The sequence below is a fragment of the Leishmania infantum genome, chromosome 9 (assembly GCF_000002875.2).
Source record: "Leishmania infantum JPCM5 genome chromosome 9".
Lineage (NCBI taxonomy): Eukaryota > Euglenozoa > Kinetoplastea > Trypanosomatida > Trypanosomatidae > Leishmania > Leishmania infantum.
Window position 1 is genome coordinate 31,055 of NC_009393.2, and position 17,971 is coordinate 49,025.

General features: G+C 54.0%; 1 protein-coding gene across 1 annotated transcript; it reads left to right on the forward strand.

The window, feature by feature from the left end:
- Nucleotides 1–5,813: 5,813 nt before the first annotated feature.
- Nucleotides 5,814–6,713, forward strand: LINJ_09_0110 (RNA-binding protein 5-like protein; the record flags this gene model as incomplete). Its single annotated transcript, XM_001463431.1, has 1 exon — nucleotides 5,814–6,713. One exon carries the CDS (start codon nucleotides 5,814–5,816, stop codon nucleotides 6,711–6,713), a length of 900 nt encoding a protein of 299 aa, XP_001463468.1.
- Between the last annotated feature and the right edge of the window lie 11,258 nt (nucleotides 6,714–17,971).

The window sequence follows — 17,971 nt, forward strand, 5'->3', positions numbered from 1 at the left end:
TTTGCTATCTCTATCTCTGTCGGCGTATCCATCTTCGATTTTGTGTCTTCGCGTCTTTCTGGTTGCTGTTTTTTTTTTTTATCTCGCTCTATCCACGCTCTCTTGCAGCCCTTGCGGCATCGCTGTTTCAAGTAAAGGGACGCGGCGCTCTCTCCCCCTTGCACACCGTAAAGTGGGGAAGGTGGCGGCTACGGAGGGGAGAGAGAAGAGACGTGCCTCTCTTGTCTCGTTCTCCTTTTGTATAGTTTTCGACTTCATCTACGCTCAACCCAATTTTGTTTTACTGCGATTGCCTCATCTTTGTTTCTTTTTTTTTAGTTTTTGCAATGAAGAGGGGCAAGAAGACGATATCCACCGGCACCGTCCTCACGGACAGGCGTATGCGTGAGTCGAATCTCCTCCGACGCTGACACGGCATCTCCCTGTATATACGCAGGCACTTTGTTTCAAAAAAGGGAAGCTGTGTTCATGTTGGAACCGCGATCGATCAGGGGCCGTGCTTGCGCCGCGATTTCCGTTTCTGTGAGACCTCGCCCGTCTCCCCTCATCTCCTTTTGTTTTTACTCTTGCATGTTTCGCATCTGTTCAGAGATGGGAAATGAAAGCAAAAATAATAGCCACAGCACCTACAGTGTGTATACATGTGTTCGTATGTGTTTGTTCGCGGCTGTTAAAAAGTAACCCTCGCTCGCAGCGTCGACCCGACGTATATTGGTACCTCCGCTAACTCTCCTCGCATCTCGCCTTCCTTTTCCCTCACTTTGTCGCCCTCACTGTGCTGATTTCACGACTCTCTCTCTCTCGCTTCTCTCTTCTCTATTTGGTGCCGAACCTGCATCAAGTGCTTCCGGTCCGTACCGTTCTCTCTTTCTTTCTACCTTTGATTCGAAATCACGCGCCACCTCACCTGGCCTTTCTTCCGTCTCTGTCGACCTCCCCGCAAACGCACTTCGAAGTGCACATCACTCGTGTGTGTGTGTGTGTGTGTGTGGAGGGGGTCTTTTCCTCAGCTGTATTTTTGTATCTGTGTGTAGTCTCGTTTAGCAGCTCGAGGGTTTTCTTTCTGTGCCTCTTTTAGCGTCTCTGTCTGCCTTATCGCGTCACTCGAGCCTCGTTCTCCTTCCCTCCCCCTCTCGATGATTGCGCGTTTTGTTTTGTGTGTGTGTGTTCTGCTCGCCCAAAGTTCGTCTGCCCCACCCCACACCACCCCCTTACGTCTTTCGCCCGTTTTTTCTTGCTCTGTCTTTCTGTGTTCGTCTTCTCTTCGTGTGTCTGTGTGCGTGCGTGCACTGACCCAAGGTGTAGTGAGGTAGTGAGATGCACGTGTGTGTCCGTGCACTCTGTTGAAGCGTATCCGACATACACTCCGCCATTTGGGGGCGCGACCAAACGCACTCACGAATGACGAAGGGCGGGTAGCTTCGGCTCTCTTTCTTATCATTTCCGGGGCTGAGTGGCACGCATGCGTCTGCGCGAACTATGCTCACACACCCCGCACTGAACGCCAATACACACTCGCTCGCTCGCCCGCCTACCTGCTCACCTCCCTCCTCCTCCCTCTTCCCCCCCCCATACACACAGGCACAGATACCTCCATCAGTGGCCTTTTGTTTTCAGTACACGTTGCCTTTTCCTCTTGTGCTCTCCTCAAGGTGTCGTTTTTTGTTGTCCGTCTTTCGATATCTTTTCGATGTGCTCTGTTTCTTGTTTCAACTGGCGTGCGATGCTGCTACCGTACTTGTTCCCATCATCACTATGCATGCATTTCTATGTGTCTGTGGCTCAGCTTATAGTACTGCAAGCTGGCATATAGTTGGATGCTCGGTGTGTGGCACACCACCGCCGCCTTTGGAGAGTACGTCTCGCTTTCTTACTTGCGTTCGACAAGCGAAATAGCACCTACGATGTCTTCGCGCCTGTATGCTGGCCCGTGAGCAAAAGTATATATATATATATATGAAGTGCTATTCACGACCAAAGTGCGAACGCCTTGCAGTAGCAGCACCACCAGTGAGTGAAGGACAAGATGGACATGCTGAAGGCCGTTGGCATAGCCTCTCAAAGAGATTCTTGAAAGCTTCAGCGCACGTGCCCAGCTCCTGTTTCCTGCCTTTCCCTTTTCGTTTCTTAAACACTCATTGCTGGTTTTTCTGTTTCTAGTCGGACTGTGCTGATGACGCCTCCTTTTTGTTTTTTCTCCCGCTGTCTCTGGTGGCCTTCCTGCTTTCCCGTTGTGTTGTTGGGGCCCATTTCCTCCTTTCAGGGTGTGGGGTGGGGGCGGCCTTCTAGCAGGAGGGCTGATTTCTTTTGTTGCAGCCGTGGTGCCTGCGCATGCCTATGTCTATGTCTACGTGTGTGTGTGTGTGTGTGTGGGAAGGAGGGATGAAAACGCAAAGCAAGGACACTGGCCGGTAGAGGAGTGCCCCTTTTTATACCTTCCTCGTCAATACACCGCAAGGCACACCGCGCCCGCCCACGTACACAGACGCGTACGCCGATGAAACCACCATCGTGGAGAAAAGGAGGCACCATGACCCATCACCGTCCGACCAGTTATCATTCACTTGTTTTTCATGCTCCTCCCTTGGGTCGGCGTGCAGCCTTCTGTGTTTTGCACAGAAAGCAGGTATCCAGGCTCGCTCTTCTCCACCTCCTGTAAAGTGCTTCGTCGCCTTCGCGCGTGTCCTGTGTTCTCTACCCCCTTTCCTCCACCCACCCACCCACCTCCAACTCCTCTACCTCTCTGTTCTCTGTCTTTTCTTGCATGTCTCTTTCTCTGGTACCAGCTCTGTGTACTCACATGGTGGTTTTCATCTTGGTCTCGCTTTTTCTTCGAATGGCTGGTTGCCGCCTCTTAAAAAAATACACAATCGCAGAATAAAAGGACGCACGAACTTGAATGTTGCCATTTTTACCTTTCCTTCTATCCCCCACTGGGGGCTGATTTTACCCATCTCATTCTGCTTGTCTGTTGACTCTGTTCTCTGTCCCCGCCTCTGTCTATCTTCCTCTTTACTCTTTTTTTGTGTGTGTCTACTGGCGTTGTTACGGACTCGCCTTGTTTGCCATATCCCTCTTCTCCCACTTCACGACGTACGGAGTGCTGCTGTTGCGCTATACCACGTAATAGACAGGCAAGCAAGCGAGCCCAACGAAGGGCTCGCACTAAACAAGAAAGGAAGGAAAGGTCTCTCTTCTACGTTGCTTCCATTTCCGTTACTTCTTTCAGCCGTACTTTTTGCTGAGGCGGAGGGATGGGGAGGCTCTTTTTCCTGTCTGTTTCCCGTTATATCTCACTCTTCCCTGCCTCCCGCACTCCCCGCCTTGCCCCCTCTTAGCACAACACCTTTCTCGTCGGCCGCAGTGCATTCCGGCACAACTGCCTTTGCTGTCAACTCCAGCGAAGAGCTGATGCGGTGGTCAGGGAAGCGTGTGCGCTGAGAGAAAGTTGTGCTGTGCATCAGAGAGGGAAGGAAGGGTTAGGGAGGGAGAGGAGAAGAGAATACAAGGCTTCGTGTGTCCACAGCCTCACTTATTCCACCGTCATGCCGGTGCTTTCATTGCACATTGCATCCCTTTCTGCAGCTCCCCCTCATGTATGCTACTCCACGAGTGTACGCGGGAGGTGAACGAAACGACACCAGACGCTAAAGGTGGTGTGGGAAAGACAACGGAGCCATCAAAGAAGAAAGAGCTCCCCCCCCTCTGGGCAACAAGAGACGGAGCTGGAAGAAAAAACGATGAGAAGACGCAGCCTGTGACGGCGTCCTTGGTGTGTGTGTGTGTGTTTTGCAGGAGTCTTTTCTCGGTCTCTTTTTTTTTTTCGTATGGCGGCGTGCCCCTCGTCTGGCCTTGGCTCTCTCTCTTTCCTCCCGACTCGCTCCCTCCTGGGATTACAGGGAAAGGCGAAAGAAAAGCACACAAGGCACATACACACACACACACATGCGTGGCACAAGCGGTATCGACACACCCTCCCAAAGCTGTGGAAAGGGGGCAGGGAGGGGGAACGGTGCCGATCAAAACTTCTCCTCGTCGGGGAAAAAACGACAAAACAGAAAAAAACGAGGTCCCGAGGAGTACTTTCCTGAGTACGCATCGGGACGTGTGCAGGTGCATGTATATGTTTTTTTGCTTGAAAACGACAAGATGCAGAGCGCACGACGGCAAGTTTATCTTCTTCTTGTGCTGAAAGAACGGGGAAAAAGAGAGAACAGACAACAAAAAAGTGGGGAAAAAGGAGTGGAAGGACGCGAAGGGAATAAAGGAAAAGGGGAAAAGGAGTCGAGAAACCCGCGCACACGCACTCAAACCTTGCTACGGGCGATGTGTGTCCAAGCAAACGAAGCGTGCAGGCCAGCAGATGCCGCATGTAGAGACCAATGTGCTGCTTTCATGGCTGTTCGCTGCCCCTCCCTCCTCTCCCTCCCTCTCTTTGTCTGTCTGTCTTTTCCTCCTCCCTCATACTTGCGTTTGTATATGTGTGTCGGCGTGCCAGCGTAGTGCTTGGGATTGCCCTCCTTCTCCACGTTATCAACTTTTTGTGTTGTTTCAAATGATATTTTTTTGGTGTCACTGGCAGGCTCCCTTCACGCGTAGGTACCTCCGATAACTCGCATTCGAACCGGCACACGCACAGGGTTGCCATGCGGCCGTATTCCACAAACAAACAAACCAGCAGCCAACAGCAACGCGAAAAGATGCTTTGTGGCTCTCTGTTTACAAGGAAAGGGGGAAAACGAATAGAGAGAATTCTTGTTTCCAGCGCAGTACCTTCCCTCCCCCCCTCTCCCTCTCTTTTATGGTCCCTTCCTTTTGTTTCGGGTTTTACTTTCTGCCCCCTTCTGTGTTGTGTCTCTTATCATCTCTCTTTTATAGAAGTGCTCGAGTGCAATGGTCACTGACTCGTGTCTGTTGCCATGTCTATCATCACGCCACAGGCGCGCGATTTGCCTGTACGACTCGCCCATTGTCTTTGCAGAAGACAAAATGCAACAAAATAAAAGCCTTCACAGCAGCGAGCGCCCTTCGTCGAAAAGGCGCGCTTATATCCACGTTCCACGTGTGTCATGACAACTATGGCAGTCGAAACATGCGCTACAAAAGCGGATCGCTTGCTCTTCCACCGAGGTTACAAAAAAAGTCTCTCAGCGGAGAGGCAGCTGACAAGGTGCAATGATTTATCTATTCCCCTTCGCGCTCCTCGCTATCATGCCCTCCCCTCCCCCTTCGTCGATCTGTTGCCTTCTCCGTCTCCTCTGCTATTAATGGCAAACGCACGTTCCCCCCTCCCCCACAATCTTCGTCTCGTTGCGCACCGTGGCAGATGTCGTTCACCATATCCGCCCTACACAAAGCCTAACAGTTTTTTTCTTTCTGTGCCTCTCTTTTCCCCCAGCGACAACCTTTTCACTGCTCCTCCCCCCCCCCGCGGCTCTGTCGTCAGCCTCCCTCACACGTTGCTGCAAGCCCACACACTGGGCAAGCACAGGTGCTCGCTCCATCAGGAACACGCACGGAGAAAAGGTACTCATCAAGTAGCGGAAAAACAAAAGTCCCGAAACACGCGGCGCCAGCACGTGTTTTCTCTCCGCCTCTCCCCTGCTCGACCGCTTCCGCACGTCTCACATTCTGCTTTTCGCTCACCGTTGTTCCCTTGCGAATCGGAACTCCCGCCTTCTGTTTTTATTATTATTATTATTTCCTCTCTGTGCTTATACGTCGCCTCGTGTGCACGTGCGACTTGCACTTGACGACGCCGTCTCTGCTTGCGTTCACATCTCCAGCTTGCACTCTTTTTCTTTTATGTAACGATGACACTGAACTTCGACATTCTTGCCGGCAACAACGTTGACTGGGGCTTCGAGTGCCTTCCTACTGCTCCTGAGCGTAGCCCTGCCCCTGCCCTCTTCACGCCCTTCGGCGTCACAGCCGGCACCGAGTCGGACTTGATGATGGCGAGCGCTTTGCAGGCACCCGCACCGCGCGTCATGTCCGGGTCGCTGCAGGCCATGACCCAGAGCGTGCCGTTAAGCGACTACGGTGAGAATGTGTCGCCGATGAAGAACGACTCGCTCAACATGTCGGTGCAGGCAAGCGACCCCGCTGCGCGTGCCTATGACAGCAACTTGTACGTTGCGTCTCTACCCGAGTGGTTTACGGATGCCGACCTGCACGAGCTGTTCAAGCGCTTTGGCCCCATCGTTTCTGCCAAGGTCATGTGCCACAAGGGAACGCACCACTGCAAGGGCTACGGCTTCGTGCTGTTCCAGCGCACCGACGACGCGGCAGTCGCGCGATCGGAGATGATTGGTCACGTAGTGGGCGGCAATAAGATCCAGGTTCGTCGTGCCCGCTCTGCCGCCAGTGCCCCTCTCACAGAGGCCGCTTCCGCTGTGAGCGGCACCTTTACTGAGTCCCCCGGCTCGACGCGCGCGTCGTCGTCGAACGTGACGCCCATCAACTATGCCGCGCACGTGGTGCCGGCCCAGCAGCCGTCGTTTAACCCCCTGTACCCCTCCACCACAGCCTTGACCCCGACCTACGTTCTGACAAACCCCAGTGCTCCAATGCAGAATGCAACACACACGCAACCGGCCATGTTGGTGGCCATCCCGAACGGTCGCACGATGGTGCAGGGTGCGGGTGATGTGATGTACATGGTTTTGGCGTCGTCTGCGCAGCAGATGCAGTCAACCAGCGCGATCTACTAAGCACCAGCACCTCATGCCATGGGCGACGCGCCACTTGCGCCAGCGCAGTCGAGGATTTTGGGGGTATGTCCCTCATCGGCCTCTGCGTCCCACGCCTCGAACACCTTGCTGCTGCCTTCCCTCCTTTCCATCTGCTTTTTTTCCTCCTCCCTCCCTTCGTGTCTTCCCTTTGTTCGGCTCCTTGCTTGTATTTTTGTCGGCCTCGCTTCTCTCTTTTGTTGTTTTGTTTTTATGCCCGGCTTTGGCGTTTTGCGTCCTATTTTCTTCCATCTCACATCTCTGTGTGCGTGTTTGTGAGTGTGTCTATTCCCTCGTGCTTTCTTGTTTCTCGGCCCATCATCTTCCCTCCCCCCCCCCTTTCTGCCTCTCGCGTGCTTTGATATCCTGTAAAGGATGTTACTGGGCACTCTCTCCTCTCGTCTTCCCCCCCCCCTCTCTGATTCTTTTTGTCGGTGTTCTCGCTTTCTTTTCTTTCTGCCTGTGCCTCCTCCTCCTCCTTCCCCTCTCCCCCACTTGCTGATACTTCGTCCTCCTTTCTTCACCCGCACGCTTTCTTCCTGTTGTTGTCGTTTCTTCTATCGATGTGAGATTCACGTGGTCCATGCGGGATTTGGTTTTTGGTGTTGTGACGTATCTCTCCGTATACTCTCTGTCGCCGCTGTGCACCGTTTCCGTATGCCGCCTCTCTTACTCTTCTCGGCCCCCGTCGCTCTTCTTCTCCCGCATCTATTGTGGTTATTCGCCTGCTGAGGGCGAGGAATGAAGGGGGAGGAAGGAGGAGGCGGAGGGTGAGGCCAACAGGATTAGATGTTCGTGCTCCCCCTTCTTTTTCCCCACTCCTTCCTTCTCTACTCCCCGTTGGTTTCTTTTGTTCCGTTTGCCCTCTCCTTTTCTCCACTCGCCACGCCGCCGACTTTTCTTCTGTCTTTAACCCCCCCCCCTTTCGATCTTCGCTTGTCGTGCGCACTTTTGACTACTTAGCTTGAAAGTTACCCTTGTCTCTTCTTACTCCCTTCTCTACTTCCTTCACACACCCTTCCTTATACATCAATCATCATGATCGCTGTCGTTTTACTATTATTTCCCGCCGACTTCCTTGTCTGCTGCGCGCCTTCATAACCCTCCCAGCGACAGGAAAGCGAGAGAATCAGCAAGGTAAGGCCTCCGACAAAGGGAACTCTCCACTTCGAGCACACACGCGCGCAAGTCTGCATACCCGATGAACTGTCCGTACGTGTGTTTTTGTGTGCGTGTTTATAGTCTGCTCTTCTCCATCCCGCTCTTAGCGTGTGCCTGCGCGGTGTGTGTGTGTGTGTGCACCTTGACACGTCTGCGTCACCGTTTCTCGTCCGCTCGCCAACGGCAAAAGAGAAGACGCCCCCACACGCACACGGCAACAGAGAAACAACTTTTCGCTTTCCCGTTTTTTTTTGCTCTCTCCTTCTCTCCCTCCTCCCTCTCCTTTTTGCTTTTTACTGCTTCGACACTCGTTCTTTGTGTCATGGTATTGTGTCTTGTTTCTGCCTCGCTGCTGCTGCCGTGTGTGTGTGTGCGTGCGTCTCCCTCTTTGTTTTCCTTCCGTTCTATCATTACCATCTGGAGACTCCTTTTTTTTCCCTTGTTTGCTTGGTGGTGGTGTTATCGCTATCTTCTCACACGCTAAACGCTTCGCCTGTCGTTTGCTTTGCTTCCACCTCCTCCCCCTTCTTCGGATTCAAAATGGGCCTGTCGTCTTTCTCGCTTACCCGCTCGCTGTGCGTGGGTAAATGTTCAGGTGTGGGCATGTGTGTGTGTGTGTATGTGCGTGTTTGTGTTGGAGATGCAGACCAGAATAACCGGGCGCTTGCCTTGTCTACTGTGTGCGTGAAAGAGAGCGGTAGTGTGCACACAAGCGTCTGATTGTGCTTGCCCCCGCACCCCACACGTACCCCACAACGTCTGCCCGATAGAGGCGTCTCCCTTTCTTATAGTTCCACCCCGTCTTTGTGTTTGTTTCTGGTCCACACCTTACGTGCTCTGTCACTTCTTACCTTCTGTGCTGCTTTGGTGAATATTTTTTTTTCGTCTCTTTCGTCGTCGTCACGCTGGTGCAGCTCTTCTTTCGCTCTCTCTCTGCCCGTCCACGTCTGGATGACGTGCCCTTTTATCTTGCGTGCGCCGTGTGGGACGTGCTGGCCGTCCTCCTCCACACGCTCCCCCCTCCCCTCCGTATGCGGGGGGAGAGCGTACCCAAGAAGCACCCAGAAAATGAAAAAAAGGAAGCATTTAGGTCGACGATGGAGTAAGCACGAGTGCACATGGAGAAGACACACAAAAATGCAATCAGTACCAAACAGAAGGCAGAAATCAGAAAACAAAATCGAACGCACACACACAGACACTCACAGACAGATACGGCCTTTGTGGCTTGTCCTCCAGCCCCTTCCCCCCTCCTCGCTTTCTCTCCCGTTTTTGATTCCTCTCCGTGCTCTCTGCGTTCCCTCTCGGTCTCCAGTCCTTTACTGCTTATTTTTGCCTCGCCGTTCTTTCCTTGTTCGTTCCTTTGTTTATTTTTGCCGCGTCGGCTCGTTTTTCTTTTCCTCCTTTTTTTTTTCCGGGTTTGTGCTCCTCGCTTGTGTGCATGCGTCTTGCTGGCGGTAGGGCGATGTTGTAGGGGAATGACGCTGCCACGTTGCATTCGCTTTTTCTAAAAGAGAAGGCCAAGGTCCTCGTCAATCAGAACGGCTTTGATGTTTTCACTTCTGCTTCTCTGTTGGCTGCGTTTCTCTTTTCGTTGTTTCTCTTCGCGTGCGGTCTGTCGTCACTTCTGTTTTTCACTTCTGCCATCTATGTGCGTCAGTTCACACCGACACGGGATAGAGAGCTTGCCCGACCGGCCAGCAACTAAATGCAGCGTAAGAGAGAGTGGGAAAGGCGGGGATATGGGACTCGTGGACTAGAGGAAGGCGGTTAACTACGTCAGCCCCCTCCCCTCCCCCTCTTTTTTTTTCTACCCAAGCATGTGAGAAGGTATTTTTTCTCATCGCTGCTTTTGTTCATTTTTTTGTGGGGGTCCTACGACGTCTTTTGTGCGTGTGCGTGTTTCCTCCCTCTCTTTTCCCTCTTTTTCTTTGTTTGGCCACTTCTTTCCTCTTTCTGTACCGCGTACTTTTCCTTTGTTTTTGTTTTTTTTTTCTCATGGAGGGCAGTTCTCATCATTAATAACACAAATCTGTGCTGGAGCGCCAGCGTAATGGAGACATGAATATGTGTGTGCTAGTGTGTGTGTGTGTGTGGCGATGCTGTCGATACACTTGGACCGTCGCACACACACAGGCACACAGACACAGACACAGACATAGACGAGCACAAGAATAACTGCACCTATCCTTGTGAGTGTGTGTGTGTGTTGCGCGTAGAGATGCAAGCGCACTCACATGCAGGCCTGTGCGTACACGCAATAACACTTGTATGAGGCGTAAAGTATGCATGAGCACAGACAAAGTCCCCCCTCTCCTATTTATGCGATGCGTGGGCGTGGCTTTCTTCGTTTTCCCTTTTTTGTTTCCCTCCCCCCGTTCCTCTAGGTGCTCTCACATGCACACGCAAAGGCGCAATGCAGCTGCTCGCTTCGACCTCCCCCCTCCCCCTCCTCCTCCTCCTCTTCGGTCATGAAGAGACAGCATTAGCCAACTGTTTCCTCTGTTTGTTTGTTTTTCTTTCTCACGTGTGTCTATGTGACGACGCTGCATGCTCAAGAACTTCTGCTGCTAGTGCTGTTGCTGCTTATGAGCGATTTCATTTCTCAGAAGCCCTCCCCCTTTTTTCCCCAATCGCCGGTTTGCCTCCCCACCAAGTGTGTGTGTGTGTGTGTGACAACCTATTCTTACTTGCCAATACGTTATTTTTCTTCTCACAACGCCTGCTGCTCCCCACCCCTTCCCCTCTCTTCTCTTATGTTTCTTTCGTTTTTTTTTGCGTTTTCCTCTGTGATGTACACAGGGTGTGTGTCTCTCACCCTGCACCTGTCCTTCTTTCTTTCTCGCCTGCTCGCCCCCGTCCCCTGCCACTTTTTTTTGTTTGTCGCTTTCCTTTTTTTTTCTCTATCGGTGTGTGTGTGTGTGTATTCTGCAACAGCGCTGCGTTGTGTTTTGGTTGCTGTGCCTTTCTCTATTTTTGGTTTAGGTGTGTGTGTGTGTGTGTGTGTGCTCGTTTCCGCGTGGGTGTGTGTATTCGGAGGGCGCGTGTGTCGTGCCTCAAGCTTCGTCCTCCTCCTGCTTCTTCGCGCGTTACAGATGTGGTTGATGGTGCTGTCTGTGCTTTGGCCCAGCCTTGTACGTGAGCAGACGGTCTGTCGTGTGCGGCGCGTATCTCACCCGTCTGCCTGTCACACAGCACAAACAGAGGCACGCGCTCTCACGTGTCTTCTCTCATCGCGGTGCGGCAGAGAAAATGACGCGCGCAACGTCACTCAAGATCGCACACACAAGCACAGTTGAAGTACCGACGGGCATCGCTGCAGCTGCCCGCCGCGGGCTCCTTTGTTTCTTTTGGCTCCCTAGTCTTGTCACTTGGGCGGTTGCTCTGCATCGGACTGGTGCCCCCAATATAAACACGCACCATGTCTTGCTGAGGCAGTTAGCACAAGGCTAGAGAAGAAGGCACGCGGGAGATGGGGCAGCGGCAGACGGCTAAGTCAGCTCTGAGACGGCGGTTGGGCATACCGAAAAGAGGGAGGTGGTCTGTGGCGTTGAGCAGGTGCTGAGGACAAGCTCGCGTCTCCATTGCATTGTGCGTGGCCCTCATCTTCTCTCCATCCCCCCCCCCCCCCAAGCTGCCCCCTCCTTCCTCAGCTACTGGACGAGCAGGCTGCCGCCGACGCTCCTACCTCCACTGCCTTCCCCCATCCCCTTTTGAGTTATTTTTGTGTGTTCACTTTGTAGACGTTCTCATGTTTACTTTTTGTTTCGCAGCCGTCATGACAGCCTTCTCTCTCCCCCAACACACACACGCACTTGTGCATGCACACATACAGCCCTCTCCTCCTTTCAATATATTTTGCTCGGCACATATTTCTTACGCGCGCCCCCGCGGCTGGCGCGGTGGAAGAGGGCTGGGGGATGGCGGCAGCCGCTCTCCTTTACCTAACTCTTCTTCTCTCTCCTCCCCCTCCTCGCCCGCGCCTCTGTTTGTTTTGTGCATTGGCAAGTGTGTGTGTGTGTGTGTGTGTGTGTGTGCGTGTGGTTACATCCTTTATTTTCGGGTATTCCATCTTTTTGGTCTCAGTGTTATTTTGTTTTCTTCTGTCCTTCGGATTCCATCGTCTGCGTAGGAGTGTCTCGCCGCCGCAGTGCCTTCCCTCCCTCCGTCAGCACCTTTCCATGTAAGGAAGCTCCGCGCGCACAGAGGCACGCACTTGGCCAAAACACACACACACACACAACTTCGACCTCGAATCGGGTTATTATTTTCGCAGACAGTTGCAGCGGCAGAAGGCGAAACCGAAGTCATGCATACTCGAGATCATCCTCGTTTCGGACACGAGCACCCACACCCCGCACCCGCACTCGCACGTGTGCGCCTTTTGTGCGCAACACGAACAGATTAAAGAAAAGAAAACGAATAAAGAAGAGCAACAAGATGATGACTGCAAAGAGAAACAACAAAAAAAACGAATGCATCCAACACAGCAGCAGCCACAACCACAAGCGAGTAATGCACCCTGACCTGAGCAGCGTTGTCGTTCTTCTACTTTTCTTTGCGCTTTCTTCCATCGACGCATGCGCTATTCCTTTCCATTTTTTTTCCCTTTGATGTGCTTTTTTCATCCTTTTTTCCGTCTTTCTACACCAGAAGTGCAAGGCTGCTGAACCTACGAGAGGGCAGGAGGCCATCCTCGCCCCAGCTCTGCGCGGGCATCTGTCCGTGTCTTGGATTCCTGTAACGCTGGGTGACCGGAAGTGACTGCATGGAGTGCAGATGGTTCGCTGCCTGCCGCTCCGCTAGTACTATGGTGTCCCCCCCTTCTGTGTTTATTATGAGGGCAGCTGACTCGGCGTTGTACCCGGTGTGCTACGCGTGATGCGCGGATCGCTCGATGCTTGAAGCAGGTCTCGCCTCAGGCTATGGTCTTGCACGCAGTGATTTGATTACGCACATATCCCTCGCGCTGCAGGGGCTTCTCGTGTCACGTATCTCTGGCTGCCCGCCTGCGCCCCTTCAGGAGGACACGCTATGAGTTCTTTGCGATCAGGCGCATGCTTATCCACGGGCCCATTCCGCTTGACACAGCCATTCCCTTCAAAGGCATGCGGATTCAGGAGAAGACGGAGTGGCGCTGCTGCCACAGTCTCATGGAAGTGTCCTGTCTGTCGCGGCACATGCGGACAAGTCATCCAAGCACGCCCCCATGACCCCAACGGGCATGGACGATGAAGGCAGCTAGCCCCCTACCAGACAACAACGCCGTCCTGAAACAGGTCCCAGGGCCCGAAAACGCGAGCGCTGCGAAGCACAGCTGGCGTGGCGTATGAAATCGAAAGAAGGCATGCAGAGGTCAGCAGAACGCGAGTGATGGACGAGCGAGACGCGAAGAGACCCACACCGGTCAGCGGCACAGTGCATGTGCGCGAAGGCATGAGACATCACCTGCATCTGGCGGGGTGGGCTGATGAGGCACAAGTGCCGGAAGCATGGCAAGAACACCCCGAGTCGCGCCATCGAGTCCTCCAGACTCTCCAGTGTGGCGAGTCACCGCGCCATACTCTTGAATCCCACGGCTTGAGGCGACTGAGGGCGAAGCATGGCATACGCAGGCAAGGGGTGTGCAGAGTCTCAGAGGGCCCTGACCTGCGGCTGGCCAACTTCCCCCTTGAGCTCAGGCGGCATGCACCGAGGCCAGCCCCCTGTTACCCACGCGGCTGGCATCCACCGCCTCCATCCTTGAGTGCATGACCTTGAGCACGGCCCGCCTGGATCAAGGCATGCCGTCCACGCGAGTCTCCGTCTGGCGCCGATCGCGCAGCACGCATCCGAAGAACGAACGCGCGGGTGTACAAACGGTGCCCGTGCGACGCGCGGCCCGCTTCGACGGCAGGATGGTTTGTCCTAGACGACCAGGATGTAGCCGTGATGCGACAGAGGCAGGTGAGCTGTGACTGTGCATGCGTCGATTGGTTCGCCTGTTCGTCGTATAACGGACACTCGGAAGAGAGAAGTCCTTCCCCCTTCTGTCGGTGTCTGCGTATCGGTGCACGCAAAGCCCCTGTATGTTTTGTGCCATCACCAGCTTGTCTACCTTTTCAGGATGTTTCCTTGGCGTTGGCGTGAGCCGCACCCTCTTACCCTTCCCTTACAGTGTTTGCGCTTTAGGCCTATTCGGTATGCGTCGATATCCCCACCCCCACCCCACCCCTCCCCCCGTGAGCGTCTTTCCCGTTTGTTCCTCCCTTTCTGCCTTTCTTTTTTCCACCGTTTTTTCTTCTCTTACTTGGGTGTGGGGTCTCCCGCTGTACTGTTATTTAACGTTACCCCTCTCCCCTCCCCCTTCCGTTTATGTGTCGTGCCTGTATGCTTCGCTTGGTTTCACTGCTGTCGCGCGCCTCCATCACAGCCGTCGCTGCGGCCTTACTGAGGTGTTTTGTGTTCCTGTGTGTGCGGGTGGGTGGGGGGGTATTCCATTGCATACGCTGATGATGTTGTGCCCGGGCTTCCATGCACACTTCACACATGCATACATATATACGCACAAAACCTGCCCTTGCTGCGCGGCAGCGTGTGCACGTGACTGAGGTCGTTCATGTTTTGTTTTTTTCGCTTCTATTGCTCGTCCCACCACCCCTATTCTCCCCTCTCCATCAGCTGCCATGGCTCTGGGTGCCGCTGATGAGGGGTAGTGACGGGCGAACTGGAGTTGCGCACGCGCATCTGTAACTCTGCCTTATCTCCAACCGTTCTCTCCTCCTCCTTGTCGCTTCTCTGACGCTTTTTGCATCACTTACTTCGACTCGCCGCCCCACTTCCCTCCATCGCCCACGGCCACTCGCTCTCTGTGTTTTGTTGGCGCATGTCTGCCGATTGGCCCTCTTCTCTTTTTGGGGGAGGGGAACGGGGCTATTGGGACGCTCTCTCGTCCCCCTTCTCTTTTCCTTTAACCCCCCCCCCACTCCACCCCCTCCCCCCATCCCTTCACACATGGTACGCTGACGCGTTGAGGGATGACCCCGGTCGAAGCGTTGGAGTGACTGGCGGGGGAGGGGGCCGGTATTTGGGTTTACGTATCTGTGTGTGCCGCGTCGCACTAGCTGTTTTCCCTCGATGTATTGCCTTGCTCACTGCTGTCATCGCCCCCCCCCCTGCTCGCCCTGCTGCAAGCTCGAAGAATGAGGTACGAGGGCGGCGAGGAAAGCGCTACGACCTCTTTGAGCTCCTTCCTCGCTCCTGCTTCTCCCCCTCCCTTCCCTCAACGAAAAGCGGGTGGACAGCGCTTTCTTTCCCACCGCCTACTGAAACCCCAGTGCGACGAAGCGAGCCGTGAAACCTGCTCTTGCGGCAGGCGTTAGAAGTTGTGAGAGGCTTAGCAACTCGTGTAGGTTTTTTTTCGTCACGACAAGTTTGGCGGAGCGCTTTCAATCGCCGGGAACTAGCCATATGTATGCAGATGTATGTATGCGTTTGTGCATGTGTGCTCTGGCGCATGCATCTCCTCTCTGCTCCCTCAGCGAGTAGGGGTGTATGGCATTTTCGTTCTTCTTCGTGCGCATCTTGAAGATGCAGTCGGCTCTCTTTCGCATGGTCTTCTGTCTCTGAGCTGTCCGCCGCGCTTCTAGTTTGTTTGCTTGTCCCCCTCTTCTGCGCTTGCCCTTAGTATAACATCTTCACCGGTGCTTTAGCTGGTGATCTCCCCACCCCCAGCTCTCCTGCTACTTTCCTCTTCGTCTCCCGAAAGTCTATTTCTTGTTCCTCCCTCTCCCCAACTTGTAGCTGCTCATCCCTATTTTCGCCTCACTTCGTTTGTTGCTTCGGTCCTCGGCTTTCACCGTCGTCCATCCCCACCTTTTCCTCCTTTTCCCTGTTAATTTCTTTATTCTTCTCCCCCTCCCACTCCCCCTTGTTGCCCGCGCGCTGCCCGCTGACTCTCTCGCTCGTTTCGAGTTTCGCCGGCTCATCTTCCTCTGGCCTTTTGTCTCAGCGCTTCTCATGAGCAGTGCTCACTTCCACCCTCACGGATGCCCCCCCCCCCCGACTTTGACGGAAGTGGGGAGTGGAATGAGAAGAGTGTGGCACGTTACGGCGAGGCGCACGCGCTGGGCTCCCGCATACGTATCCAGAGAGCTTCCGACAGGAGGTCCCGCATCTTGTGGGCCAACACGCTGAGCACACTGAGTGTCGGGATGTGCCTGCAACAGGCCAATAGGAGCACAGATGCACAGCGGTCTACTCACCCACGCAAATGCAGTGCCTTTCGTAAAGAGATCCAGATACTGCACAGATGTAGCCTGCACGCTTCTCCTCCTCTCCTTTCCGTTCCCCACACTCCTGTCGTCAGTGCCTTCGGAGTTGAGCACACATCTCTGCCTCGTTCTATATAATCGAGGTGAAAGCTCGCATCTCTGTGTGTCTGTGTGTGCGCGGAGTCATCTTTTCTCTCCTTTTTGTTGCTATTCGCCTGCACGGGCGTGCAAGGAGTGAGCGAAGCAAGTGCGATTGGGTTCCATAACTTGTCAGTCACTTCCTCATCCGTCCCACCCTTCCGTGCCGCCCTCAGTGCTTCAGGTCTTGATTACAGCATTTTCTCAAGCACAAGCCTTCACTCTCTCTCCCCCCCCCCACACACGCACACACAGAACAGACAGAACACCCGTGCGCTGATGACGGTGGGGAGTGAGAGGGAGGGCGACGGCGCTCTGTGGCTTTTTTTCCGTTTCGGTCTCCCTCCGGGGTAGCCGCACGCCCTTTGCTGTCCTCGCTTTGGTGATGACGGTCAAGGAACGTGTTCGCCTCACTTGCTGTTGTGCATGCGTGGGTGGATGTTGTGAGGCGGGTCGTTGTGCTGCTGTGCGCATAGACTCACTTCGCCTCGTGGAGGGTTGCACGCACACGCACGCACGTGTACCTTTTATTTATAGCGGGGCTTTAGTGATTATGGCTGCGTTGCTGGCACCTTCTTTCAGTGGTCTACTCTCTCTCTTTATCGTGCTCTGTGCTCATGCCCACAGGCATCCACAGAGGCTTTCTTCTCTCTGAGGCGCTGCCAACCTGTGCGCGTGTGCGTGTGCGTGTGTGTTCTGCCCTTCTCGCGCTTTCCCTCCACCACAGCAGATGTGCGCTTTCTGCCTCTTCTCGATTTTGACCTTTTCCTGTTCTTCTTTGCTTGTGTGTGTGTGTGTGTGTGTACCACTCATTTTTTTTTCGGTGCTACATACTCGTATATACAAGGACACACACACGCACATGCTCTGGCAAGCCCCCTCCCCCCTCCCCCCACACACACGCACCAGAGCCCATTTTCACACAGCAGCAGTTTGCGGTGTGGACATGCTGGACGAGCGACGCGCAGCGTGCATTCCATGCCTGCTGAAGTCGTCGTTGTAGGCGATGACCGCGCAGCATCCAAGAAAACGATTACGCGCAGCGAACAAAACCAAGCATGCACGCACACTTGAACGACAAGCCAGAGAAAGACGCAAAACCCGCTCCAACGGGTCTGGTGCGCGTGCACCACGTGGTCGGGGGTCGTTATGAGTTGCAGCGCCTTTTTGCCAGCTCGTGTTGAAGAGTGAGGAGGCACGCGCTAGCGTTCGTCTCTCGTCTCTCTTGTTTCCGTTTCTTGCATGAGGTGAGGGCCACGGAGACGCATTTCTCAAGCAGCACACGGTAGCTCAAGCCCCTGTTTCAGCTTCCTCTGTCTCATTGCTGGCGCCCCCTCCTCTCCCTCTTTCGCTGGCGCTTGCTATCCCTTTCTTCATAACATCTGCGTTATGTTTTCTGCCCCCCTCCTCTTCGTTTTTCTACTGCTCTTGTCTTCATCTTGTGTGTCTTGGCTCTCTCTCTATGTGTGTGTGTGTGTGTGTCGGTTGCTTGTGTTTGCCCTTGCGACGTGCTTGCACGGTGTCCCGAGCGTGGTCGTGCTCTTCTCCTCGCCCCCTCGCCCCATTCACCCGCTCTCGTGTTGGCCCTTCAACCGCTCATACTGTCGCCAGAGTATTTCGGGGCGCGTTGTTTTCCTTTCATGTGCTCTCTATCGATTTTGTTTTTTTCCGTCTCTTCGCGTTTGCGCC